Genomic DNA, 26483 nt, shown 5'->3' with positions numbered 1-26483 from the left:
CTCGAAGATATGGAAGGAAATCTTCAAAATCAATCGAGTGGGCTAGAGGGCAAGATATCACTTGCGTCCCGTCACAACAAAAACGGTACATGATACTGAGCGAGTATCCTGTGTCAACCAGATTCTCAGCCAACGCTAACGACTTTCCATTTTCTGCGAGCAAGACAGCTGGCCTGGCGTCTCGGTTAGTTGCTAGAGGGCGATTTGGCGTATCAATTTCTAACCATACCATCGTATCGATACCTGGCTCACAAGTCCGGCCATGCCTGGGCAATGACTGGACTGGTTTCTTTGCTTTTTGCCGGGTATATTCATATCTTAGCTTCAATCACAACGCCACCAGGAGCGCAGCGGCACGAGGATTGTGTTCAAGCTTTTGGGGGGGGAAGTGTGTCAGAGAAGGCTCCTACATGTCGTTCTGATCCAGGGGGAGTTCCCCGAACATTCCTGGATCTGGTCAGAGATAATCTCCGTAATGTAATTGCTTTGGAGGAACATGGATAAATACACAACTGACGGACTATATCTACTCTGTACTCACCGCGTCTGCTCAACCACGCAAAGGAGACATCAATATTAAACTAACCCACCCCCTTTAACTAACAACTAGGTAAAAACTGCTCAACAAAACGAGATAATGCACGATGAAAGAATAAAGAACTTGGTTTTTGATAAAATATGGTAAGAGGACAAAGGCTGGTTTGGGATATGTTAGAAACACCAGAAATTGACGAATTGTATATTTGAAGGGGGAAAAAAAAAAAAAAACAGAAAAAGGAGAAAGGAAAAATAATAATATTTAACATGAGAGATGTCAATCAACGAATGCTAGATAAATAGTGTAATAGTATGTGACAATGTAAGATAAAATAACATGTCTCGGGAGAAGAAAATAGGAAGACGCTTTCTGTGATGTGGAGTAAATCTCCCATGCCAGTTATGAAAAATATAGAGAGTATGAAAAGGAGGATGGCCCAACGTAATGATCGAATCATCAGCTGAAAGAGCTCGGTGAACAAATCATTGTAGTTACGAGCTCACGCATTGCGGAGTATACATATCACCAGAGCAGAAGAAAAGAAAGAAAAGAAACAAACATGCCAGGCGGGATGAGATGCGTTAAAAGGGTTGTCAATCACCCGCAACGGCTACTTCTCGACTATCCCATATCCGTCTAATGAGTAGTTCCGCTTCATTGGGTTGATATGCGGCATGCCCATCGCCACCGCCAACGCCACCGGCACCGTCTTCATCATCTATCGGTTCTTCGTACACGTTTCCATCTGCAAGAACAATGGCAACCGAGTTGGGTCGTTGCTGCTGATGTTCCACATCCAATCGCTCAGCGGGCTCATCTGAATAGTTGACGTGGACGGTATCCTCCGAAGTCCTGAATCGTACCTGGCTGGATGATTTGGGCAACTTGCTGATAAACTGGTGGTTGACGGCGGGGTCGGAGTCAACATTTCGCGATGAAGGTGGGCGAGAAAGGGCTCCGTTGGCGACGACGGCGTTCTGTCCGCTGGACCGGGTTTGAGGGGTATTGCTGGATTTCGCATCCGCCCCTGCCATCATATCGAGCCTGAGCAAGCTTTCCGCGATGGGAGATCTGAAACGGCGGACTACTGAATACTCTGTAGTGAATTTATCATAGACCTTGCGGGCACGTTTAACTTCGCTCTCGGGATTTATGCCTGTAGTTCCTCCCATTCCCAGCAATGCCCTGCGGCCGTCTCTTGCATGGTCCCGAGAGCCGGATCCAGACTGAGTAGCCACGATAAATGTGGGTTCCATCGAAGAAGGGGCAATGGTTGGGGACGGCCCGGACATAGATGGATCGGGGGGGGAGGTGGTAAGAGTTGCGGTTCGTTGTAACCATAATTTTTGCTGTGTACGTGAGGGTGGCTCTTGTTGGCGACCGCGAGAGGTAGGCCGTCTGGAGCCCTGCGTTTCTGGGGACGGTGGCGTGTTTGGGTTGTAGTGTGGCAGGAATGAGGACGGGGGTTCAGAATCAGCCATGGCCCCAGTTTGGGAACTGGGGTTGTTTATAAGGAATTTGGATACCCCCCCTTCAATGGAAGATGATGTTCCATGCGGATTGCTCGTTGACGCACTCCCCGCAGCAGACCAGGAATCGCGGATACGGCCTGAAGGGAGAGTCGGAAAGGACGGCGGACGAGGACTTCGTTCCACTGCTGGTGGCGTTGCGGTAACTGAGACGGATGATATAGCAGGTGGAGCTTTAGACGAATGCGGTTGATGAAGGAGACGGGTAGCAATATCGTCCTGATAAAGGGGTCGTGAATGCTGTCCCTGAGGAGGCTCAGCGCCGGAACCATTGGCGCGTTCTGTAGTGTGCCGCCCGGCCTCTCCCTCAAGATCGCCGCTTGCTTGGGCTGAAGGGGATTTTTGCGCCTGGAGAGGAGACTCGGGGCTATTGTCCACACTCATTTTGGACGTAACCACCGAATTCGGCCTTGTGCTTTCCGGAGAATAAGAGCTATTATTATCTTCCCACTCGTCGTCGTCGTCCTCCGAAGCCACAAGCTCGAATCCCACTTTCTTTTTCTGCCCCGCTTTATCAACTGCTCCCGTTTTGTTCATCAAAGGCGATTTCCTACCGAGAACCCCTGATATATTCCTCAGTAACGGGGTGGAAAGATTTTTCCTGATCGCCGTATTACCCCCTTGGCCCGTCAGCGAAACCGTTGAGCCATTCCAGCGAATGTGATGATGGCCAACGCGAGGGCTCGAATCGGGCGATTCGGGCGCTGATTTTTTGCGTTGGTGGTGTCTTAACGCAGGTGCAGCGTGTGTGTCACCCTCGCCTAGAAGATTGTGAGCCGCAGCAAGTCTCTGCAACCTATTTATGTTTTTCAGTGACGGGTTGCGCGCATGCATGTGTGAGCGGTGCGAAACAACCACATGTGGCCGATTATGTTTGTGGGTCGATGTTTTGTGATGCGAAAACGTCGGGCCCGCTTCAGCGGAAGGCGATCGAAGTGGATCTGACGATGCTCGCTGCGAGGACGCTGAATGTTTAGTCGGGGACGACGTACTGTGTGACGGCATATTGGCGACAAGGAAGGGCGAATCAGAAGTGGTTATTTGCCTGCAGAAGCGCTCGTCCTGTTCCTCTTGAATCCCGCAGACGTCATGGATCTCGCCACGAAGATCGATTCCGATGGGGCTAGCTGCAGGAGGATGCGGCGCAATTCAAAGGCGCTCGTGGGGGAGCAATCGAATGTTCCGTTCGCGATGGATATAGGCGTGGTTGGGAGGTAATTGGAAGATTCTGACCGAGATGACCCGTTGGGACTTGCAGGCAAAGCTCCAATCGCGACACTGCCTTGACTAGTCAGTACACACAGGCATAGGTCGCTGGCAAACCAGAAAGAAGCATGACGGATTGACTGGAGAGTGGAAGGGGAAGAAGGGGATCCTGGTGCTCTGGGATGAAGATAGCTACAGTTCCAGGATAAACAGTTTTCCAATAAGAGACACATCTCGGCGCAAGATAAGGAAGGAATGGCAGAGAGATCCCGATACTGAAGGCGGTGAGGGAGGTCACGTGCAGGCCAGCGTGGAGACTTCCAGGTTACAAGGTTACTTATCTACCATTCAAGACACGAATGACCAGAGACAATGGGATTTGTTCTAGCCCTTCGAATAAATAGGCTAAGATAAAAGGAGCTATTAGAACAGTAGTACACATGTAAATAACTTCCCATCCAGACGTTCATAAAAAAAAACCTTAGTTTTTGGCATATCTCAGAAAATCTCATGCACTGAAAAATATAATATAACAGAGACAGTGAAAACGTTTTCTTCAAAGTAATTAGATACGGTTCGTCGGGGAGCCCCATCAGATTAAATCAACCAAGCAGGGAGAGAAAAAGGGTGAGAGAAGCCACATTGGGTATCAAATATGGCACGCAAAGAGGTGCGCGAGGAGAATACAACCGGCGCCGTGAGTGGAAGGAAGGTCAGATAAGGAAGAAAGAGTTTCATATGTCTATCAAGGGTGTTTCTTTAACCGGATGCGGGGTTGCATGTTGCTGTTGGTGGGGTACGTACGATTGCTCCACGGTCGGCGCCATGGGGACGAAACTTTGATAGACGGGATTTCCAAGTGGTGCCATGTATTGGGGACCTGCTCCGGAGTCTGGCTGCGGCCAATTATTATGGGGTTGGGAGGGCTGTGCTGCGCTTGGTGGTAGGGAGCTGGCGCCTTCCTGTGATTGGAGCTGGGGTTGGAAATGTGCAGCGGAGGACATTTGCTGGGCGTTATAGGTTACAGGTTGTGGCTGAGGAGATTGAATCACATCTGAGGAAGGATAATAGGTAGGTTGCGAGTGGTTCGACCGCGGGGTCGGTTGGGCTGTCTGGAACTGAGAGTCCCTTCGCATTGTCGGCGACGGAGGATATGATGGCTCCGGTGCAGGAACGTACTGTGGTGCTGTGCCAGCATTAGGGTCGTGGGACACGGGGATAGTTACTCCCTGTGGGAGATAGTAACCAGCTGGCCCAGTTGTGCCCGCCTGTTCGGCCTGTCCAGATTGCGAAGGTTCTCCTTGAGGCATTGGATGGACGTGATATTGAGCTGGATTATGTGTAGATTGCGGTGATGCGAGTGGCTGGTAATGATTTTGGGCGCTGTTAATTTGCTTGGATTGCGAAAGCACACCGGCATGCTGTTCGTTGCCAGGTCCGGCGGACAAATGGCGCTCAGGTTGGTGGTATTGGCTCGGAGGAACAGTATTTTCTACAGGTCCCGACCCAAAATAGAAGTTCTCTACACCCCCCTTATTATCTGGTAGGTTTGTTGGCATGGATGGATATATATTTGAAGCAGGTTGGCTGGATGGTAGATAGTTGTAGGTGCCCAGAGTGTGTTGTGCGTAGGTGTTTGAGAGACGGTCTTCAAGCATACGATCATAGTACCTGACGACTGTTGATAACTTGGCATGGAGGTCGAGAAGGGTATCTAAGATTTGGTTAGCACAGGGCCAGAAAAATTCGCTTGTAGAACATACCATGTTTACTCATTGTTTCCCCGTAAGTACGCGCTAATTTAGGTCTTAAGGCCCCTATGCTCTCATATAGTTCTTGTATTTGTGGTTCTCGCAGGATCGTGCCAGGAGGCTGATGTTGTAACCTATCAACTAGTGTGGCAAACAAATTAATATTTTCTGCTTCAATAGCAGTAAGCTCGTAGTCTTTCTTCGGCATGAGGGTGGTGGACATGGCAGTGGACGTAGATGAATTTGCTACAGTCGTGCTTTTCAGAGCAGCTGAGTGCTTCTGCTTCTGCTCTTCCATATCTTTCAACGAAGCTTGGATGGCAGCTCGCAAATCTGGATCATCATCTTCCAAGGAATCCCCATGTAGCCCGTTTGCTTCCTGCACCTTCGGCTCAGGTTTCTTTAATTCTGGTGTAGCCGCCGATTTGGTCTGTGGGACATATCCAGCACCAGTATGAGCTTTTACCTCTTCAAGGCTCATCTGGAGAGCACGTTTTAGGTCCTCATCGAAGTCCGACTCGGCTCTCCCACCACGAGGTTCCATCGGAGCTACGGAGGGTTTGGAGCTCGACGCAGGTTTGAGTCCGGATCGATTTGATGAGTTTGCAGGATTAAAAGATTTCGATGTTAGCTTAGCATAGCACCCGTCATCGACTCTTACGGCTTGCATAATCCCTAGGTGAGGAAGTGGAATGCTTTTGCTAGAACACTGTGCATCAAAAACGCTACCGCAGTTCCGGCAGTGATGTTTCCGGTTAGTGAAGGTAAAGGCAGTTCGACAGCGCATACAGACGTCCGAATCTATCCACTCTGGAGGCTTTGGGTTGGTTAAAATACATATTTGTCGAGGTCATAATAGCCCTGGTTGAGTTACTTACGGCGCTGCTGTCAAGCATGCTGCTTGCCATCTCTGTCTTTGGCGGAAACTGATAACCTTCTTTTTGCAGACCCCGGTAGGTTTCGCCAATATATGGTAGATCGGCACGGGTTTGCGTAGCCAAAGCCCATGTCTGAATCAATTCTAGTACTTTTGTCTTTACCTCTTCGTTGAGAGCGGCGGGTCCGGAAGCTCTCAGCAACGAGACAAGATTATCCATGAACTCCCGAGAAGCGATCTCCGCAAGAAAGTGGTTCCCGCCATTTTTGACACATGTATCCGTCAACTAGATATCGATTGGCCACGGTAAGCAGACGAAAACAGACAGGCCAAGGTTGGGAAGGGGTAATCGAACCTTTAGGGTCGCCAGTTGCACATTCGGATTCCTGCTCTCTAATCTTCGTTTCAGTGATCGCATAGCATCCTTGGGCTGTACGCTCTTCGATCGGATAACATCTGAAATCTCTAGGTTCGCCGCAATATCCTCTCTTTTGCTAAGTTAGAAACGCGCAGCAATATAGTTACCGCTGATGGAGAAACGTACAGGGATGACGAGGTCGCTTTCTCAACCTGCTCATCGAACGGAGAGGTAGACGTAAACCAGCTCGCCATGACGACGGTAATCTGCAAATCGAAGTTCAGGAACTCTCGGTACGTAGCGGGACAACAGAAGCTATGGGGATGCGAACAGATGTTGATCAACTAGCAGTATTCGTAGAGGGGGATTCACCAGGACGATGGCGGAGGAGAGGAAATTTAAGCTCGGTGTGGATGCCAGAAGTGTTTGATTGCGGTTAGCCACAGACTGCTCAGTCCAACCTCCAAGTCAAGGCTCCAAGGTAATCAAGTAAATTTCAACACACAGGCGGCCTTTAAAGAGCTGGGTTGTTGGCATGGTTGGAGGTTTCATATAAACGCTGCCTTGCCTCTTAAATATTAAATACCGTACAGACGAATACTTGTAACCTATGGTACACTATTTCTGCCTAGTCATGTGAGCGGCATCAAAATCCAGCCATGTCCACTCGATACAGATGTTCGACAACGTTTCCATACGGAATAAGACGCAGCCAAATACCGCCTCCTGCTCGCTGGCTGTGACGTCGTAAGACTTCCCAGCACCGCCTGTGCCAAGACTTCACCGTTGTGTATCCATTTGCTCGCTACAGGACCAGGGAGGACAAGAGTGCGACACCTCCGACTTGGATGGCAGCCTTTTCACAGTCACTGCTGTTCAGTCCTTTGGATCTCTTAAGGCCCCTATATCCATCGCTTGGGCCCCTATTTTTCGCTCTTTTTCGACCTCCTCTGGTATACTGTAGCGGGGTTTGATCCCGCCGCTTGCGAATATCGCGCTCATGAGAATGCGAATCTGCTATTCTTATATACCGGTCCTGTGATATACTTCGTGCAGTGGGGTTCCCTCCTTGTTAGGGATCCTGCGAGGAGACGCCTATCTCGATCGTTTCTAGCAGCGATAGGATAATGCGAGGTCAGAACAACATGGGCGGCGAGGACCCATCCCGGGGGATAGGTGCCTCTTCAAGATCTGTTCCGCAAAGCCATTCGAATCATACTGTTGAGCGACTTGAGGATATCACTGCGTCCATGAAAATTGATGAGGGAGCATCCGTATGTGCACTTTGCTGGCTCCGTGACAAAATGTTGAGATATTTATCCAGGTGTTAACACGATATCTTTTACCATAGCTGAACGAACTACTCCGCACCTCGGAAGATTCCATCCAAAATTCCAAGATATCCCTAGCAAATGGGAAACTAGATCTAGCCTTCGATGACTATCTCCGGGCTTCAGAAATCACTATCAACGCCATACCAAATCACGCAGATTATTATTATATGAGACGACAACATCCGGGGTGGAATGATCGGTTTATAAAAATGTTGGCAGTAAGTTCGGGAGAACATGAGATGCCCCCCGAGTTTCAGAATGGCATGGAGCATGCTAATATCTATAGACTATTCGATCGCAAGAAGAAACTATGTCGAGCGTAAAGCACAAGATTGACCAAAGCAAAAAGTCCCTCAACGGCCATCAAACAACTTCTCCCGCTCAGGGGAAGCTTTCCCGCACATCTCCCACCGAAGTAGATTCTGCTTATAGCCCATCTCTCCCTATGCATCGTCGCAGCCAACCCTCGAATGAACCTCCACTTCGCATGCCCAGCCCATCCAACTTCCAGCCCAAGCGGCCCGCATCTGTTACCCCACAAAGTTATTCTATCAGTCAGCCAAACACTGAGCAGAGACCCGGATCGGAGATCCCTCGCAAACAAGTTAATTCAGAGATCAGTGCCTCAGATAATCTTGCCCTGAGATTTGCGGAGTTGAGGAGGTCACGCCAAAATAGAAGTTCAAATGCGGCTGAGCAGAATGGCATTCCTCACAGCAGTACATCATCCCCATCATCTCCAGCAGAGCGGCCATTATCAAGAGACAACGCATTAAACTACCCTAACTCAAGACCTCTTGGACCCCGCGATATGAGCTCATCGCGAAATCCTCCTGTTATACCGCCGAAAGTTCCATTACATGTAGCAAACACCTCACTTCCTCGCTACCCGAGTCCAGCATATAGTCCAGTGTGGACAGTTCCATGGCAACCGCCCTCGAACCCACCCAAGACATCAACTGATACTGCTAACCCGGGTATATCTCTCCAGACGCCGTCTCTCAATGGCTCACTGAGTGACAATCTAAACGGATATAACGGTGACAGCCCATACCGATCCCAAACGCCAAATAGCGTTTACTCGAGGGGAGACGCACCGAGCCGCTCCGCAGACATTCCTCTGCAGCCAACTATACATCCGGATAGGCTGTACGATTATCTTCAAAAGTACGATGTATTACTCATCGATGTCCGCCCGCGGGATAGGTTCGACGCCGGTCACATTTATTCCAAGTCAATTATATGTATAGAGCCGGTTGCTCTTAAAGAAAATGTGTCCGCTGAAGAGCTCGAAGATCGGTTGGTTCTCTCTCCAGAGGTGGAGCAGTCTCTTTTCGGCAGAAGGAACGAGTTCGATTTGGTTGTTTACTATGATCAGAATACGCGGGAGGCGTCCTACCTTGTTGGCTCTCCAGCAGGTAGCAGCCTACCACATCTGCGGGCCATCTACGACACCTTATACGAATTCAATGCTTACAAGCCCCTCAAGGATGGGCGACAACCTGCTCTTTTGGTTGGCGGGCTTGATGCGTGGATCGATCTCGTTGGCCCTCACGCATTAGCTACTTCTAAAACAGCTGCTGTTATGAGCTCAATCCATGCTCGGAGGCCAGCCCAGGTCGCAGCCAAACCTCTTAAACGAGTACCTACTGCTAGCGCAAATTCCAGCTGGGAAGTAAGAAAGCGCAGGTTGCGTGAATATAAACCCCTTAACCCCGAAGAGGAACGCGTCTGGCTCGAAAAAGCTAGGAATGAGGAAATCGACCCTTCCACTTATGTAGCAGAGGATGGGGCTATCACGGAAGAGCCTGATGGCTATGATAATCAAGAGCACCCCAGTCCGTTTGTGCATGATTATGAAGATTTCTTTAGAAGGTTCCCCGAACCTCATGATATTAGACAGTCCATGGTTGGAGCACATGCGCAAGCAATCTCACCTCAAATTCCTTTGCCTGAACCTTCTCTACCTCCGTCACTTCCTCGTCCTACGCCGGCAGTTCCTCGACCCATATACAGCGGCGTGTCTGAGGGTAGGCATGTTCAAGCCCCCCTTGCCCGGCAATCATCCGCGTCTAAAACAGCGTTATATGCTTCAAGTTCACCAATTGACCGCATGAAATTACCACGCACCGGCCTCGTCAACATGGGTTCGACGTGTTATATGAATGCTATCATCCAATGTTTGAGCGTCACCGTTCAACTAACCAAATTTTTTATCGACAATCGATTCCATTCCCAAGTACAGAAAAACTGGAAGGGCTCGCAAGGTATTCTTCCTGGTTTGTTCGCGAACCTCGTAAGGTCGTTATGGAAAAATGATGTCGAGGTTATCCGTCCTACGTCGTTTCGAAATTTTATTGGACGGCTAAATCCCGAATGGGCTGGCAGCCGACAACAGGACGCAAAGGAATTTTTTGACGTTCTCCTCGACTGCCTACATGAAGATCTGAATTTGAACTGGAATAGAACACCGCTCAGGCCGCTGACAACTGAACAAGAAATGCGCCGCGAACAGATGCCAATCGAACAAGTTTCAACAATCGAATGGAATCGATACTGCCACCGCGAATACTCCTACATTTCCTCATTATTTGCCGGGCAACATGCCAGCCGACTTCGCTGCAGAACATGCCGGCGTACTTCCACCACCTATGAAGCATTCTTCAGTATCAGTGTTGAAATTCCGACATCCCCAGCATCGGGCGCAGGAGACCTCTATCAATGTCTCAATAGCTACTGCCAAGAGGAAATGCTCAGCGGTGACGAAGTTTGGAAGTGCCCATACTGTCGTTCCGAACGCGAGGCCACAAAACAGATCATTCTCACAAGGGCTCCTCGTTTCCTCGTAATCCATTTTAAACGCTTTTCGCTCTCCCGTTATCAGCAAACGCGCAAAATACACACCGCTATCAACTTCCCCATTACCGGCCTAGACATCACGTCGTTTATGGCTCCGCCCATCCGCACCTCATCTGCCCCCAACGGGAGAACTGATGGGAACAATAATCAACTACAGCCGGAGCTTGCGACCACCCCCCCTTACATTTACAACGCCTACGGCATCGTCCGCCATATAGGCTCCTCAAGTAGTGAAGGGCACTACATATCCCTCGTCAGAGATGACCGCCGTGGATGTTGGCGCAAATTTGATGACCAACGAGTGACAGATTTCAACCCCATGGGCTTGAAGCCGGCTGATAGCCTTCAAAATGATCAGGCATACCTTGTATTTTATGAACGAAAGCTAGCATATTAGACATGAACTTGGATCCTTTTTTTTTTCTCTCTCTTTTTCTCTAATTTCATTATTCGATGTATTTTCTTCTCTGGCACTACGCCTTGACATTTCTAGGCTTCGGATTCCCCCGGTGGATTTTGCGATAGCTGCTTTTAAATTAGATTTAGTTCTCTCTCTGAGCTTTATACACTTATTTTTCTCCGCTATTTTAACGAACCTTGTTTTGTGACTCACCTTTGTTTAGATTAAAGAATGAACTTTGCTTGATGTTTCGTGTTTCTCAAACACAATGTGACTCGCCGTGATGGAATTTCACAACCTATTCTGTCATTCCTGTTGAAATTGGGTATATATTTGTACTATTAAACCAAATAAAAAAATAATAATAATAATAACAATAGAGGCAGGGATGCCGCTACAGGAGGCGCATTTTATCCTATGTTCATTCTGACACGAGCCCTTTGGGATATCTCACATCCACATCTACATCCACATAGCAGCCATTCCGAAAGCCACAATCCCTGGCAAAGCAAAGATCCCGACCTCACCATTCCCATCTTTCAACCCAAGCAACGCGCCTGCAGCCGAACTCTTCTTCGGAACTGCATCAGCTCCCGTGGCTCCCGTGGCATTATATGCCATAGAGATATTCGTATCTCGAGTTATGCCCATCAGCGCCAGTCCTGGTGCGCCATATTGCAGGTTGAAGGAGATGGTTTGTCGGCCGTTTTTGGCATTGAAGCCGGGGATTGCTGCGTATTGTTCCCCGAGTTTGTCGATGATGGAAACGTCAGAGAAGGAGCCAGCATTGAGGTTGAGGTCGTAGGTATACCTGGACATCCAGATACAACGTGCGTCAGTGAAATGAGGGAGTGAGGTGTTTTAACGGTCAAGGTTTTAAGGAAGATACAAGCAAAAGGAAAGAAAATAGGAAGGAAAACATAAAAAAAAAAAAAAAAAGGAAACTTACACTCCTGGAGGCAAATCGCCGATATAAAGAAGCAGATAATTCTCTCCTGGCTGTTCGAAATCCATCCACAAATCCTCTGAAGGAATATTTTAGTTAGCCATGTACACCTTTATTACGAACAGCCAACGGGGCATCTAGATTTGAATAATTTGACTTACGGCCTGTAACATCCCGACTAGAGGTGGTCTCTATCTCCCGTTTGGCTCTCCCTCCACAATTTGTGGAAAAGCCACTTTTCGGGCGGCGCGTGGCACAGTCCCACCCAACAATCTTCAAAATGTAGGACCTATCCGGGCCACTGGCTCTTTTCCCGATGCCACTCAGATAACCCCCTTGGATATTCTGTTGCCAGGCCGGCACACATATGCTTGTCCCCCTATTGGGATTTCCTCCCTCTTTCGAGTTCGCTGTAGATTGCCGGGTCAGAGAAGATATCCAGAGTGTTGTCTTGGAGGTTGGGTCAAAAGGAAAATATTGCCTACCGAATGGAAACTCATCACATGTAAGCTGGAAAGGGTGGTTATTGCTCAGCTGGCTGGCAGAAAAGTCTATAAATTGATAATACTGATTGCAAGGCGTATTCGGATTCGCGGGATCGCAATCTATATTTTCTGGTTCTGTATGTCAACTAGGCATCAGCGACGAAGGTGCCAAGAGGATTAATTGCGAGGGTTTCTTGGAACTATACTGCAAAAGTCGTCAGGGCATTTCTTCGATCTATTATCGGCTCTGGTCTTCTTGTCTGGCTCATACTTCAATTCCATCTCTTCCGTGACGCAGCCAGTATAATCCTTTATACCTAGCGTATTTTTCAGATTAGTTCATTATCTTTTAATATATCAGATGTTAATCAATGAACAGGGTAATTACCGTCACACATGCTATTTAGCACCTGCACAGATATTCATCAGCAAGATATTCAAAAGGAGGAAGCATATCTCAAGTTTCTCGTACCTCCCTATTATCAACGCAAACCCCCCGCAGACCCCCCCTCCCATCAGATACCTGCATAATTTTCTCCCTAAATCGCATGCTTACTGTGGGTGGATTTCCTGGAGCAGCTTGTCGCGGTCTCTTAGGAACAGAACAACGAGACGAAGTTGGCGTGGTCGTTGACTGGGTTTTTGTTGAGGACGACGTAGTCCTGCTGACTGAAGTCCGAGTCATAGTGATCTGAACGGGCGTCGAGCAGCTTCCGTCAGATCCACATTTTCCTCCCTGCGGACAGCAGTTTATCGGACAGCAGAAGGTTCCCAACAAGCAAGCACCCGAGTAATCTGGACAACAAAAATGCGTCTCTGGCCAAAAGTAGTATCGCGAGCCGCAACATTCGGCACCAGGGGGTTTGCATTTTGAAGGAACATTCGGACACGGTACTACCGACAAGTTAAGGAGGCCGAAAAAAAAAAAATGGAAAGAGACACAAAATTTGAAGGGAATAGAAACAGACAGATGAAATTAATAGCTTCTGCTACCCCGGCAGCAAATTAGGAGAGGGTATCTGGAAGAGGGGAAATTAAAATCGCCATACCCCACAAAGGATTTATGCATCGCGATCCCTGACGCTTTTCTAACACTGCATCTCCGAGTGCGCCCGGAGACCTAGCTTCCAAGGGAGCTTCTTCGAGGCCAGAGACCAGATTTAAGGTGAAGCCAAAGTTGTCTGCTTTCACATATGTCTTTCCATCATGGAGAACTTCTTGCGCCAGAACGGGTAGGGCAGCAAAACAAAGAAACAGAGTGTAAACGTAAGACTGTACAGCAACCATATTGCAAGGAGAGGGAAAAAATACTACTACCATCACAGTGAAAGTATGTATGTTCCAATGATAAATATTTAATGCAAATTTGAGAGAGGTCTGATTAAGATTAAGATTATGGAGGGCGAACGAAGGGCAGGAAGGTCAGAAATGTTCATCTGTACCTCGAGATAAACGGGATATAATTAATATATGTAAAAGGCATCCTCTGACGAGAAGGTGGCTCCTTATGGCAAAGAAATATGGCGATCATTCAGAGAGCAACCAGGGCTTCTCGATTGACCGACTTGGGCTGTGTCTGTTCCGACCCCGCCTTGCAGATCCCCCAAAACAACCTCTCTCTTCAACAAATGAGCCTCGCATTTCCAGGCTGGCTGCCGAGCGAAATCCTTGTCATGACAGGTCGGTGTCTCCGATATGGTTGTCACAAACACGGCAAAGAAAATGGACATCCACTGCGGAACAGGGATGTTAGACGGGGGAGCAGATATGGGTATGCATGCAGGGACTCTGGGAGAACATGTCGGAGTCAACGCAGCTGTTCGTAATTTGGCACTTGGTCCCTGGAGCTGTGGCGGGGTGGATGACAGGGAGATGGAGCAAGGAGGTCAGAGCGTCGATGACTGTTGAGCACTGCCCATTTCCCCCTTCCAGATGGCTATCGCTACAAGTGAGGCTAACATCACGGCCTGCATCTAGTAAAGTTTAACTGCTCTATTCAGATGTATCTGTACAAATTACAAAGGTCAAGAGAAGCAAAGAGTGAGTGAGGAACTGATGGTTTGGAGGTAGACGTTGAGTTAGCCATTTAAGCTTATTTATTTAACGTTTCCAGAAGCAAAGAGCCCCATTTCACTTCCAATGTACAGATTAGAGACACACCACATTCTGCAGCTGAAGATCCACCTACGCTTCCCCTCTCCCCAGTTTTTCTTTCATATACGAAACAGAGTGCTATGTACTCCGTACAGCCCCTGTTGATTGTTGCCTTCCTCTTGACCGTTGTCAGCAGGCTCTTGCCCATCAGCAAGACCACCCTCAGTATCGCGACAGCCAGTACATCCATTTCTGCATTACCATTCCATAGCCAAGTGACCATCAGCTTCGGAACGAGAAAGGCTTTCCCGGCCCGGAGCAGACGTGGAGGATATGGAATAGGTGAATAGCATCCCGACACTCATTGGAGAACATCGCTCTACCATTGCTTGCAAGCATCAATTTAATAGTTATTCAACAATCCGGCTCGCCCATGATCACCAACTCCCCGGCACTATTATCACTGAGGGCGAAACCCCCCGTCAATTGACAAAGGATAATAATCCAAATTGGCCTCGGAAGACATATTTTCCCAACCCTTGCTCAAGCAGTTAGTTCTCTTTTGACAGCCCCAATGGAAATCATCAACAAATACACGCCTCATGCGCCACGGCATGCAGGACAACTTATTATCTCACGATGTGGCAAAATGCCCACAAATAAGCTGATGGGTGTTGGAAATTTACCAATCCCAATTCGCAGACTATGAGATGCCATGTATCATTTCAAAATACACCTTTCCTAGCCCTTCACTCACCACCAACCCCCAAGAGAGAAATTCTTCAACAAGCGCATCACCACCGCACACATCTGGACCTGGATTCTATTCCATGGACAACCCCCCTTCCCGGAAACCTTCACGAGGTATCCAGACGGCATAATTGCCAAGATGGACAAATATTCCGTCCTATTGCCCGTGCGCTGCCCGGGGGGAAGGGAGGGGGGGGGGGGGGGGGGGGTTTCTGCGTTCACCGCTCGGGATCACAGGTTAGTTCGCCAACCACCAGCATGTAGCTGTCTTCCACCCGTCGTCACCAGCAAGCGGATCCGGGACGTGGCCCATGGACGAACTCAAGAGTTCAGAGCTCCCTAAAGGACACATACCGAGGGGCTATGATGATATTCGAGTCCGTGGAAGGACCCACGGCGAAGAATTTTCTTCTGCTCCTGGCGTCTTGGGTTATATGGCGGCGACCGTTGGGCGAGGGTGGGGTTGGAGAAGTCAGATAGAAGCAAGCAAGCGGGGGGGGAAGAATCCGCTTTTCCATCAAGGAGGGCAACATGATAAATAATATATAAGTACGGGTCAGTAGGCTTCGTGCTACTGAGCACCTTCTATTCTCAACGATCAAAATTGCGACCCATATCCATTTCCTTTCATGTTATCCATCTCATCTTCCATTATCATTGTTATTAATTAGTCTTGAACTTCTAAACATTACCGCTATCCTTCGTTTATTATCATAATTGTTTTTCTCGCACCTCCTTCCTTCCCATCCAATAACTTAATTTAATTTGCTTTGTTCCAAAAAAAAAAAAAAAAAAAAAAAAAAAAAAAAAAAATTAATAGAAAATAAAGACAAGAAACAGATAAACAAGCTACGAACTCACCCAAGCTCTAAAAAAACTAGTTGGTCAATCAAGATAAAGAAAAGCGAAGGAGTAACTCCATCTGTATAATTAAGTCGAAGAGTAGAGAAGAAAAGATTCAGAGCAAAGCAAACCGGAAGAAAGAATTAACTCCATTTTCTGAGAACCCTCGCAGCATTTCAGAAAAAGTTTTTGGTTATGTTGTATGAAAATGATATTGATAGTGAGAATGCAAAGGAGAATGAAAATGAATATAACAATCAAGACATTTTATCAATCGGTAACAATTACAGATAAAAAAGAAAAGTAGTAATTCACCACCGTCCTACATTACAAAAACTACAGCTCATCATGTCCGCTCGGCTCGTCATCTTCACCACCAGCAGCCCCGCTCTCAGAGCCATACAACTTGCTCGTAATCGGGTAGGCAACGCTGGACAGTTTCTCCTTCTGCTCCTCGAAGTCCTCAGTTGAGGCCGTCGCGGCGTTCTCCTCGAGCCACTCGGTGGCTTCCTTTATGGCTTCCATGAGCTGTAATTATCAGTCGTTAGCTTCTAAATGTTTCACAAGGACAATACACTGTGGATAATGGGTTTGGGATAGGAAATGAATGGGGGCGGGAAACATACCGTCTCCTTATCATCGTCATCAATCTTGCCACCGAGCCCTTCCTTATCATTTACCTGGTTCTTTAGGCTGAACGCATAATTCTCTAGAGCGTTCCGGGCCTCAATCTTAGCCTTCATCGCCTTATCTTCCTCCGCGAACTCGGCAGCTTCAGCGACCATGCGGTCGATCTCTTCTTGTGAGAGGCGGCCCTTGTCGTTGGTGATGGTGATGGATTCAGCTTTGCCGGTGCCTTTGTCGCCGGCGGTTACTTTGAGGATTCCGTTGGCGTCAAGTTCGAAGGAGACCTCAATTTGGGGCACGCCTCGGGGAGCCGGAGGGATGCCGGTTAGTTCGAATTTGCCGAGGAGGTTGTTGTCCTTGGTCATGGGGCGTTCTCCTTCGTCTGGTGGGAGTTGTTAGTACATTGTCTTTCTTTCTGCTGCAAAAAGGGTTCGAAGGATTGGAATTAGGGAAATGTAACGTACAAACTTGGATAAGGACCACGGGCTGGTTATCAGCTGCAGTAGAGAAGATCTGGGACTTGCGGGTAGGGATGACAGTGTTACGGGGGATGAGTTTGGTCATGATGCCTCCAGTAGTCTCAATACCAAGGGTCAAGGGGTTGACATCCATGAGAACGATCTCAGAGGCACCTTCGTCTCCAGAGAGGACACCACCCTGGATAGCAGCACCAAAGGCAACAGCCTCATCAGGGTTGATACCCTTGGAGGCCTTCTTGCCGCCAAAGAACTCCTCAAGGAGTGCCTGGACCTTCGGGATACGAGTGGAACCACCGACGAGAACGATATCGTGAATTTCGGACTTCTTAACCTTGGCGTCCTTGAGCACCTGCTCGACAGGGCGGAGGGTCTTCTTGAACAGATCCATGTTCAATTCCTCAAACTTGGCGCGAGTCAGGGTCTCGGAGAAGTCCTTGCCGTTGTGGAAGGCCTCGATCTCAATACGGGTGGACATCTGGGAAGAGAGGGTACGCTTGGCCTTCTCAACCTCGCGCTTCAGCTTACCCATGGTCTTGAGGTCCTTGGTGATATCGACGTCATTCTTCTTGTTGTACATCTGGACGAGGTGGTTGATGACACGTTGGTCGAAATCCTCGCCACCCCAAGTGAGTATCCACCGGCGGTGGCCAAGACCTCGAAAGCGGCCATTATCAATGGACAAGAGGGAGACATCGAAGGTACCTCCACCGAGATCGTAGACGATGATCTGGCGCTCATCGCCAGTCTTGTCCAAACCGTAGGCGATAGCTGCGGCGGTGGGTTCGTTGACGACACGGAGAACATTGAGACCGGCGATAGTGCCGGCGTCCTTTGTGGCTTGTCTCTGGTTATCGTTGAAGTAGGCGGGTACGGTGACGACGGCATTGGTGACGGTCTTTCCAAGGTAATTCTCGGCGATCTCCTTCATCTTGCCCAGGACCATGGCGGAGACCTCCTCAGGAGTGAAAACCTTGTCCTTGCCGTTAACCTCAACCTTAACCTGGGGCTTGCCATCCTTGTTGACAACACGGAAGGGGAAATGCTTCATGTCCTTTTGGGCGTCTTGGTCGTCGAATTTCCGACCAATCAAACGTCTTTAAATAGAGAAAAAGAGAGAGAAAAAAAAGAAGAAAAAAATTAGCTCAACAAAACCAACATCCAAATGACAGAAATTGGCAGGAAGATACATACTTGATATCAAAGATCGTCCTCTTCGGGTTCGCAGCGTACTGATTCTTCGCCGCGTCGCCCACCAACCGCTCATCGTCCGTAAAGGCCACGTACGAAGGAGTAATTCTGTTTCCCTGGTCATTGACGAAAATCTCGACTTTGCCATTCTGCATCGCTCCGACGCAAGAGTATGTCGTTCCCAAATCGATGCCAATTACTGCGCAAAACGGCAGATAACAAAACAAAGGTTAGCAAATGCAACTAACAACTGCGGTACCTTTTTCCTTCTTTCTTCATTTCTTCACTCTTGTATAGAATAAAACCTTCTACAGGGAATCAAATCATACCGGTGCCATAATCTTCCTTGATGGGCACTTGATCATCCCCCGCGTGTGCCGTCCCCAGAAGAGTAAGGGGTGCAATGAAGACGAGGAGGAGATAGAGGACCGTTGTCCAGGCGAAGGGCGAGGACGAAGCGTCCCGTCGCGACATTCTGGACATGGTGTCTGTGTGTGTGTTCGTGTGGGTGTGTTCGTGCGAGTGATACGAGCTTAGTTTTCCTTCCAGAAGGGAGAACCAGCTTTTAGTGAAGCTATCTCTTGCTCTCTCGCAAGGGCTCCTTTCCGTCTTCTATCTCGACGGGGGTGGAGAAGGGGGATGTTTGGAAAAAAGAAAGAAAGAAAAAAACAGCAAACAGCTCAGAAGGGGTATCTTCAATGCAGGGAAATGCTCAAGTCTCGTAGCTTAGCTGTGCTGAGCTCGCCCTGGAGAAGGCATATATGAGAGAGGGAGAGAGAGTGTGAGTGAGTGAAAGTGAGAACGAGGTCGACGGAGATCGACAGATGTGGTTTTGTATGCTCCTTCCGCTTTGTTCTTAACAGTTGGCCTTTTCAGACGCTGCCCACCGCCCGCGCTAGTCTGCTTCGGGCCCTAGCGCCACGACCCCTGCCACGCCCCGTGCGGCTGTGGCAATTGCGCGCTGGCCGTTGAGGGCGATTCCGCCGCCGCTGGTTGGCTGGGCGCCCGTGACTCAGCACGGTGCCGCGGTGCCGCGGTTGCCGCAGGGGTTCTGGTGCCTTCCACCGTGGAAGTAGGCCACGCTCGGGCGTGGCGATAGACGCACGGTGGAAGGGCTGCAAGGGGTCGATACAAGCCCGGTGATTGAAAGGACACTTTTCTACCTGTGTATGGGAGAGCAAGGCAGGAGATGAGACGGTGACTGTGACTGCGACTGCGACCCTTGCCGCCTTGCTGTGGACAGGTTGTTCCACTTTGTGTGTTTCATTTTATGCTTTGTTTTTTTTTTTTTTTTTTTTTTTTTTTTTTTTTTTTTTTTGCACGGGAATTCCTACGTAGCTGTTGACTTGTAATCAGCTGTGTTCTTTGTGAACTTGCATAGTACTAGTAGAAGCCGTATCTTGCCATGACCTCATTCCTAGATGAGATGGGAACGCCCTTATACCTTGGGGGAATAAACCTTATCGGTCAACCAAGCGTTCACGCAATCAATTCATCCAAGCGTCCATCCATCCATGGATCTATCCTTCGTCGTCTAAAATGTAATAGGAGAAAGGGGGACATTTCCATACCCCCAAACCATAACAAAAGAACAACAATAAATCACTCCAACAATCCGGCCGCAACAGTCTCACCCGCAGCTCTCAGAACAACCCTCCCCGGCGCTTCCAGCGGAATCGCCTCCTCCAGTTCCACCACGATCCGCGCAACGCCTCCAGGCCCCACGATCTTCGGCCGCTTCTTCACGGCCACCCCGCTGCCCTTGTCCAGCAGCGCAACCAGCCGACTGATGCGCCCGGGCACCTGTAACCGGCCGCGATGCACCTCGATGTGCATCGGCGTCAGATGATCGAACGCCAGCACTTTCGCCGTGAACGACGTCACGTTCTTCACCGGCGCGGACGGGCTGCACAGAATGTCCCCGATCCGCACGTGCGCCGGGTCGATGTCCGTCAGGTGCAGCGTGACGTTCTGCCCCGCCACGCTCCACTCGCTGGGCGTCTCGTCGACCACCAGGCTCCGGACCGTGCATGTCTCCCCGCTAGGCATGGTGGTGAGCTGGTCGCCGACCTGCAGGTGGCCCGCGTCGAGGCGCCCGGAGATGGAGAGCGGGTTCTGCACGCCGCCGCGGAACACGTCGGTGATGGTCATGCGCAGCGGCTTGTCGAGCGCGTACGTGTATGGCTCGGACGTGTCGAGTTCCTCAACGAGCGTCCGGCCGGTGTACCAGCTGGCGTTCGTGTCGTGTGCGCGCTGGGCCACGTTGTCGCCCCGTAGCCCCGAGCAGGGGACGAAAGAGATGTTTTTCGCCTGGAAGCCGGCTGTGGTGAGGAAGGAGGCCGTTTGCTGTTGGATCTCGTCAAAGCGGTCGTGCGACCACCCGGCTGCGTCCATCTTGTTCACTGCAACGACGATCCGTTGGACGCCCATGCTTCGTACGAGGAGCGCATGCTCTTTCGTCTGGCCCCTTAGGCCCGATTCGAAGTTTCCGGTCGTGGCGTCAAGGACCAGCACCGCAAAGTCCGCTTGGCTTGCTCCCGCAATCATGTTGGGTACGAAGTCACGATGGCCCGGCGCATCTAGGATCGTAAAGTTGGTGTTCTCCGTCGCGAATCGATTGGTTGCTATATCGATCGTCACCCCACGTGCCCGCTCCTCTGACCCCTGGTCAAGCACCCATGCCAGTGCAAACGAGCCCTTGCCTATCCTATCGGCCTCCTTTTGGTACCTATCAATAGTTCGCTGGTCAACCGCCTTCAGTTCGTAAAGCAGTCGTCCCATCAGTGTGCTTTTCCCAGCATCGACATGGCCTATGGAATCACAATGATATCAGATGGTTAGCCTCGATCTCCCATCTTCCTTGTAGCCACGTTTCTATTGGATTCCATACCGATGACAACAAAATTAGCGGCTTTTTTCCTCTCAGTTTTGCGATATTCGGCCAAAACATCAATATTCTTGCTTTTGACCTTCACTGTCTCCTGGATAGACAGCTCCCCAACGCCTTCCACCACATCATCATTCTTTCCTGGTGACGATTTATTCGCAGTCGTCCGTTTTGTTTTATTCTTATTGGAATTGCCTATTAATTTTTTACGCACGAGCGGTAAAAAAAAATGAAACACCACAAAATGGTTAGGCTTCAAACTTTTCATACTTCACTTCTTTAAACTGTTTTTCACTTCTAACGCGCATTTGCTGCGACTGTGCGAATACTGAACAAACCTTTAGCTGACTCCCGTGCCTTGATGACAATATCGTCCGGGCTTGGTTCTGCAAAGTCAAATGCTTCAGTAAGATCCTGACCAAAGAATCGCATGACGTCGATGTTATGTGAGATGGGGTTGGATATGAAGCCGCCATCACGGTCACCTCCATCTTCAGCTCCTCCCGCGCCGACAAGGACCAGGGCAAATGCTGAAGGTTCCGCTCGTAGGTTAGGCAGCTTCGAGGGGCGTTCCACTTCCTGCGCCGTGCTTTCTCCAGACAGCGCTGCTGTGGCTTTTCTCTTTTCATTCGGAGGAACGCCAGGCACCGTGGTGGTAGATTCCGGCGTGCCCGCAACATCAGGACTAGCCTGGAGCGGCTTCTTGAGCGACGACCAGTTCAAAGCATTCTTCCCACTCCGCAATGGCAGGTGGATGGAGCGGGCTGGCAGAGCTCCTTGTGCCTTCCCGTCAACCGCTAACCTATCCAGCAGCGAGACATGGGACTTCCGCTGTTGATTCTGAGTGCCATCGGATGTCTCACTGCCAGTAACCACACCACCACTGAGAGCTTCCGCCGCAGCCTTCCTCTCGCTCTCTTTCCTCTTGCGCGCAGCTAGCGCGGCAAGTTTCGATACCTTCCCCGATGACTCTTGCGCACCACCAAGCAAGCCCAGTCGGGGGTAGAGAGGTTCGATTAGGATATCGGCTCTGCGGCGGGTGGGGATATTCAGCCATGGCGAATCCTTGAAGAAGTCGGCAGCGGAGAAAGGTTCTGGACACATCGGGACGGGGTATGGAGATGATGATGGAGCGGCTCCTGGAGGAACGAATTAGACAAGGGGACCTTTTTTCTTTTATTTTTTTTCTTTTCTTCTGAATTTTCTTTCTGTTTATTTCGCCAGAAGACCCAACAAAAGGAAGAAACTATTCGCTGGCGTTGGATCAGTTGGTTGGGAGCGGAAAAATATACAACAGAGCAAAAGATCGAACCTAGGAGAAGAGGAACATACGCTTTTGAATCGGATGTTCGCAATTTGCAATCCGCCCACGACTTCCTCAACAGCCATATATTTATATGTATGAAATAGGTTTTCCGAGCCATTCGCCCTCACATGGAATGATAGGAAGTGTAGTTCCCGTAGGAAAAGAAGTAAAAATAGCAATTAAAAAAAAAAAAAAAAAAAAAGGAATCTACTTACCCTTAACCTTCACCTGCTGCTGCTGCTGCTTCTTCGGCGTTTTCGTTGTATATTTCTCTACCCACACACAATAAAAAAGATCTCCAATAAGCAACTCCACACGCATTTAACAGAAGAGAGAGAAATCAAAAACATACTCCGCAGGAACCCCACCGCCTTGTCAACGTCATAGTAGTAATACCACAGCGCCTCCCAGATCTCCTCGTCGGACGCGGGGACGGGCGGGGTGTCTGTATCTAGCAGTTGGCGCACCTGTGCGGAGCCCTGCTGCATCTGCTCGCGGTCTTCAGGGGTCATGTCGTTACTGTCATTGTCGTCGTCGGAGGGGAAGTCATCGTGGTCGTATGCGATGTTTTTGACACGGTTGCGGGACATGGTGGGATGAGCGGGGAGCGTTAAAAGAGGGGGGGAGAGGATGAGGTGAGAAGGGCATAGGAGATGGGATGGTTAGGTTAGGTGACGGAGTGACTGGATGACGAAGGATCTTCTTTTGCTGGGATGATCTGATGCAGATGAGTTGCCATGTATATATACGTGTCTCGATACTGTCGTGCTAGGTCTATGTATTCCAGATCAGAAAGGGTGGTTGGCGTTGGTGGTGAAGCAGCATCGACTGTAATGATGCAAGTTGCTTGGCACCACGACGCTGCAGGACCAACAACGCATTGATGAAATACTAGTATACTATGCAAGTCATGACATATCCGTCGGCTCATATTCTATGAAACACTCGTATAATCTCCAGGTTTGATCTTTCTGGCCGCTTGAATTGCTCTGGCATCTGGCCATTTCAAGTTGATATATGGTATCTATACTGAGCAAGGCTACGACGGATGCTCTAGTTATTATCTTCAAGAAACACTGAGCAGCTAAATAGAAGAGGACGTATGAATGCACAGCATACATAGAGAAACAGCATCAAAAGCAAGGTGCCCGGTAGTTATATAGTTTGTTCAAAGATTCTCCATATTACCTGCGAGTATTCGGATGGGTGTTATATTTATCAGAAGATATCTCACTGGCAAGGGAGGACAAACGATACTAACCAATGCAGAGTACAGTAAACCATCCCTCCTTCTTCCATCGGGATACTACTTCTACTGCTACTAGTAGTCGTATGCTTTCTTACCCATTCCGCAGCGAATATCCACGCCCACACACCAGCTTGACCCCGTTTCCACCGCGAACAGGAATGAATCAGCAAGCGGTGATTGGCTGAGGCAGTCAGCGAGGCAAAAAGATTTCCTCATGTCGACAAAGGAACAAAGAAACGCCAGCTCCTATTGTACATGTACATTGTGTCTGGCTAGAGTGTGTGAGAGAGGGAGCGAAAGAGGGAGAGAGGACCGTCCTGGATTCTGATACTACGAATATCTCGTGTGGTAATGCTTGAAGCCTGGAGTAATATAATAGTAAAAGAGAGACAGTAATGATAATGAGAGATTGCTGGAGAGCATAGCCATATTTACTCGTTGTATGCTTGAAACACACATGCAAGATAGCGCTTGGCATGCTCAAGAAATAAATATCTTCCCGGCTGCCGCTTGATTTTAAATCAACTTATTTATTGACCGCTAGTATTTCTGATTTTGACCTTCGGACCTTGGGTTTTTTGATTATTGTTATTAGCGAGGAGTCTTCCAGTCCTGCTTGTGATAATTTACCAATTGTTGTATTTACTATTTTTGCCGACTTAAATACCGTCCCAAATCCTCATCAGCCTCGCCTCTTCACCTCCAACCTCAACAGCTACCCAACACACTCACTCACGCGCATACGCTCGCTCTCCCTCTGTCTCCTCACCTCCTTTACTCTCGTCGTGTCCTCTCCTCTCGTCCCTGGCCACATTATCCAGAACGAAAAGACCTTCTCTCGCACCATGTCTGACTCCAAGGAATTGACCTTCAAGGAACTCGCCGAGCACAACACCAAGAAGGACCTATATGTCACCATCCATGACACAGTCTACGATGTCTCCAGCTTCGTCGATGAGCATCCGTACGTTTGCCCTTTCCACTGAATTCCTCTCCTCAATTCACTATCTTCCCACCCCCCCCTCCATTTGCCTTTGTTGGATTCAATTGGAGTGGATCGGAGAAAGAGAATTTGCTTACCTCTCTCCGGTTGAACCTCGACCTGCCTCCTGATGCCATTTCTTATATACTTCGTCTTGATCTTTTTTTTGTCCAGTCTACATTCATTTATCCATACAAATCTGCACATCCACCACATACAAAGCTAACTATCTCAACAACAGCGGCGGCGAAGAAGTCCTCCTCGATGTCGGCGGTCAAGATGCCACCGACGCTTTCGAAGACGTCGGCCACAGCGACGAGGCCCGTGAAATCCTAGAGCGTCTCCAGATCGGAAAGCTGAAGAGACTAGTGCGTTTGGTTTTTTCTTTTGTCTTCCTCCCTTGCCCTTTCGGAACCCGCAAATTATATATATGTACACGTACACAACAGAAGAAATAGGATAAATAATAATCTCACCCAATCCCATCCTCTTTTCCTCACATCCCCGAAAGCTCAGAACCTAAACCCCAACATTCCAACAATGGCTAACCATCCCCCTCCCCCAATGATAAATGCTACAGCCCGGCGACCCCGTCGCAAAAGTGCAAACCCCCGCCGTCTCCTCCACCACGAGCTCGCAAGATGTTAGCGGCTTTGGCGTCGGCCTGTACGCCATCCTCATCCTGGTGGGCGCCATTGGATACGGTACCTATCAATATATGTTACAGAAGGCATGATTAAGGCATAGATTTTTTTTTGTCTTTTTCCAAAACAATAAATGTTTTTTTTTTCAACATGTTCTTTTTGTGGTGTGGATGTAAGTGTATGTTGGGCGGGTGTGAGTGAGCGTGAGTGTGAGTTTCCATTTTTTAACATTAATCGGGGGTTGTGTTTTTATTTCTTTTCCTCTTCAAATATATTTCTATTTTCTGCCCGCGCATGTTTTCCTTTTTTTTTTTTTTTTTTTTTTTTTTTTTTTTCTGTAGCTCTTTTGTTTAGAACAATTTTGTTTTTGCTATTTTCGAAAGATATATATTTTTTTCCCCTGTTGATAAAAATCTAAAACTAAAACAGAACAATAAAATCGATGAACTTCTCCCCCCCCCCCCTTTTTTTTTATCCCGTTTCCCCTCAATGTATTTTTTAAATTTTTAGTTTATTTTATTTTTATTTTCGTTTTTAATTTCTTCTCTTCCATCAACCTACTTTCTCGAGTTTGCCGTACTAAACATGATGAGAGGGGAATGGGTGATACTATAAGAAGGCAGAGAAGAAAACGGGAAGAGAGCAAGAAAAGAGTCAAAAAAAAAAAAAAAAAAAAAAAAAAAAAAAAAAAAAAAGAAAAGAAAAGAAAAGAAAAGAAAAGAAAAATCTCCCTTTCCAATCAATCGAGAGACAGCCCCATTGCCATTCCGCATGTTTGTCTCCAATTTTCCCTGTTTTAGCCGTTTTCGATTTTGACTGACGTTTATATACGACTACGCATCTACCTGGCGCGAACCATAGATAATCTGATATGTCTATCTATCTACTGGAGTCTTGGAGGCTTCCCCTTCTCTCTTTTATTTGACGGGACTTTTCTCCTCTTTCCACTTCTTCCAATCTTCTGTCCTTGGAATCCCGCCGCGGGGAGATTTGGCACTGTTTCGTTTAGTTAGATGATTGGCTGCGGCTCTTTTTACCTGATTTGGTTTGCTTAGAGGGGCCGGGGATAAGCACACACCACTATTATTAACTATACACGTAGATAACTGGATTTGAAATACTGCCTTGTTCCGTGAGCAGGTTTATGTGGG

At 48.6% G+C, this 26483-nt stretch overlaps 6 protein-coding genes across 6 annotated transcripts; 2 read left to right on the top strand and 4 right to left on the bottom strand.

Annotated features, from left to right (window-relative positions):
• Window positions 1-1131: 1131 nt before the first annotated feature.
• HCAG_05808 (conserved hypothetical protein) lies at window positions 1132-6796 on the bottom strand (the record flags this gene model as incomplete). The annotated part of the gene is made up of 10 exons (XM_001538153.1): window positions 1132-2863; window positions 3154-3345; window positions 3619-3678; window positions 4078-4987; window positions 5037-5573; window positions 5814-5841; window positions 5903-6187; window positions 6257-6389; window positions 6446-6574; window positions 6765-6796. 10 exons carry the CDS (start codon window positions 6794-6796, stop codon window positions 1132-1134), a joined length of 4038 nt encoding a protein of 1345 aa, XP_001538203.1.
• A 608-nt stretch (window positions 6797-7404) lies between these two features.
• On the top strand, window positions 7405-10849 carry HCAG_05807 (conserved hypothetical protein; the record flags this gene model as incomplete). The annotated part of the gene is made up of 3 exons (XM_001538152.1): window positions 7405-7533; window positions 7611-7811; window positions 7880-10849. The coding sequence occupies 3 exons, from the start codon at window positions 7405-7407 to the stop codon at window positions 10847-10849; spliced, it is 3300 nt and encodes a 1099-aa protein (XP_001538202.1).
• A 465-nt stretch (window positions 10850-11314) lies between these two features.
• On the bottom strand, window positions 11315-13570 carry HCAG_05806 (predicted protein; the record flags this gene model as incomplete). Its single annotated transcript, XM_001538151.1, has 7 exons — window positions 11315-11663; window positions 11802-11877; window positions 11960-12208; window positions 12284-12403; window positions 12490-12600; window positions 12954-12974; window positions 13333-13570. The coding sequence occupies 7 exons, from the start codon at window positions 13568-13570 to the stop codon at window positions 11315-11317; spliced, it is 1164 nt and encodes a 387-aa protein (XP_001538201.1).
• Window positions 13571-16306: 2736 nt separating this feature from the next.
• HCAG_05805 (heat shock 70 kDa protein C precursor) lies at window positions 16307-18747 on the bottom strand (the record flags this gene model as incomplete). Its single annotated transcript, XM_001538150.1, has 5 exons — window positions 16307-16498; window positions 16597-16979; window positions 17062-18170; window positions 18268-18463; window positions 18594-18747. The coding sequence occupies 5 exons, from the start codon at window positions 18745-18747 to the stop codon at window positions 16307-16309; spliced, it is 2034 nt and encodes a 677-aa protein (XP_001538200.1).
• Window positions 18748-19136: 389 nt separating this feature from the next.
• Window positions 19137-23047, bottom strand: HCAG_05804 (hypothetical protein; the record flags this gene model as incomplete). Its single annotated transcript, XM_001538149.1, has 7 exons — window positions 19137-19497; window positions 19599-19647; window positions 19899-21074; window positions 21155-21346; window positions 21490-22290; window positions 22673-22729; window positions 22810-23047. 7 exons carry the CDS (start codon window positions 23045-23047, stop codon window positions 19137-19139), a joined length of 2874 nt encoding a protein of 957 aa, XP_001538199.1.
• Window positions 23048-24551: 1504 nt separating this feature from the next.
• HCAG_05803 (predicted protein) lies at window positions 24552-25424 on the top strand (the record flags this gene model as incomplete). Its single annotated transcript, XM_001538148.1, has 3 exons — window positions 24552-24670; window positions 24930-25056; window positions 25269-25424. The coding sequence occupies 3 exons, from the start codon at window positions 24552-24554 to the stop codon at window positions 25422-25424; spliced, it is 402 nt and encodes a 133-aa protein (XP_001538198.1).
• Window positions 25425-26483: the final 1059 nt, after the last annotated feature.

The sequence above is a fragment of the Histoplasma capsulatum genome, genomic scaffold (genome assembly GCF_000149585.1).
Source record: "Histoplasma capsulatum NAm1 scaffold_7 genomic scaffold, whole genome shotgun sequence".
NCBI classification, from domain to species: Eukaryota; Fungi; Ascomycota; class Eurotiomycetes; order Onygenales; family Ajellomycetaceae; genus Histoplasma; species Histoplasma mississippiense.
This window is presented reverse-complemented; position numbering and strand designations above follow the sequence as displayed.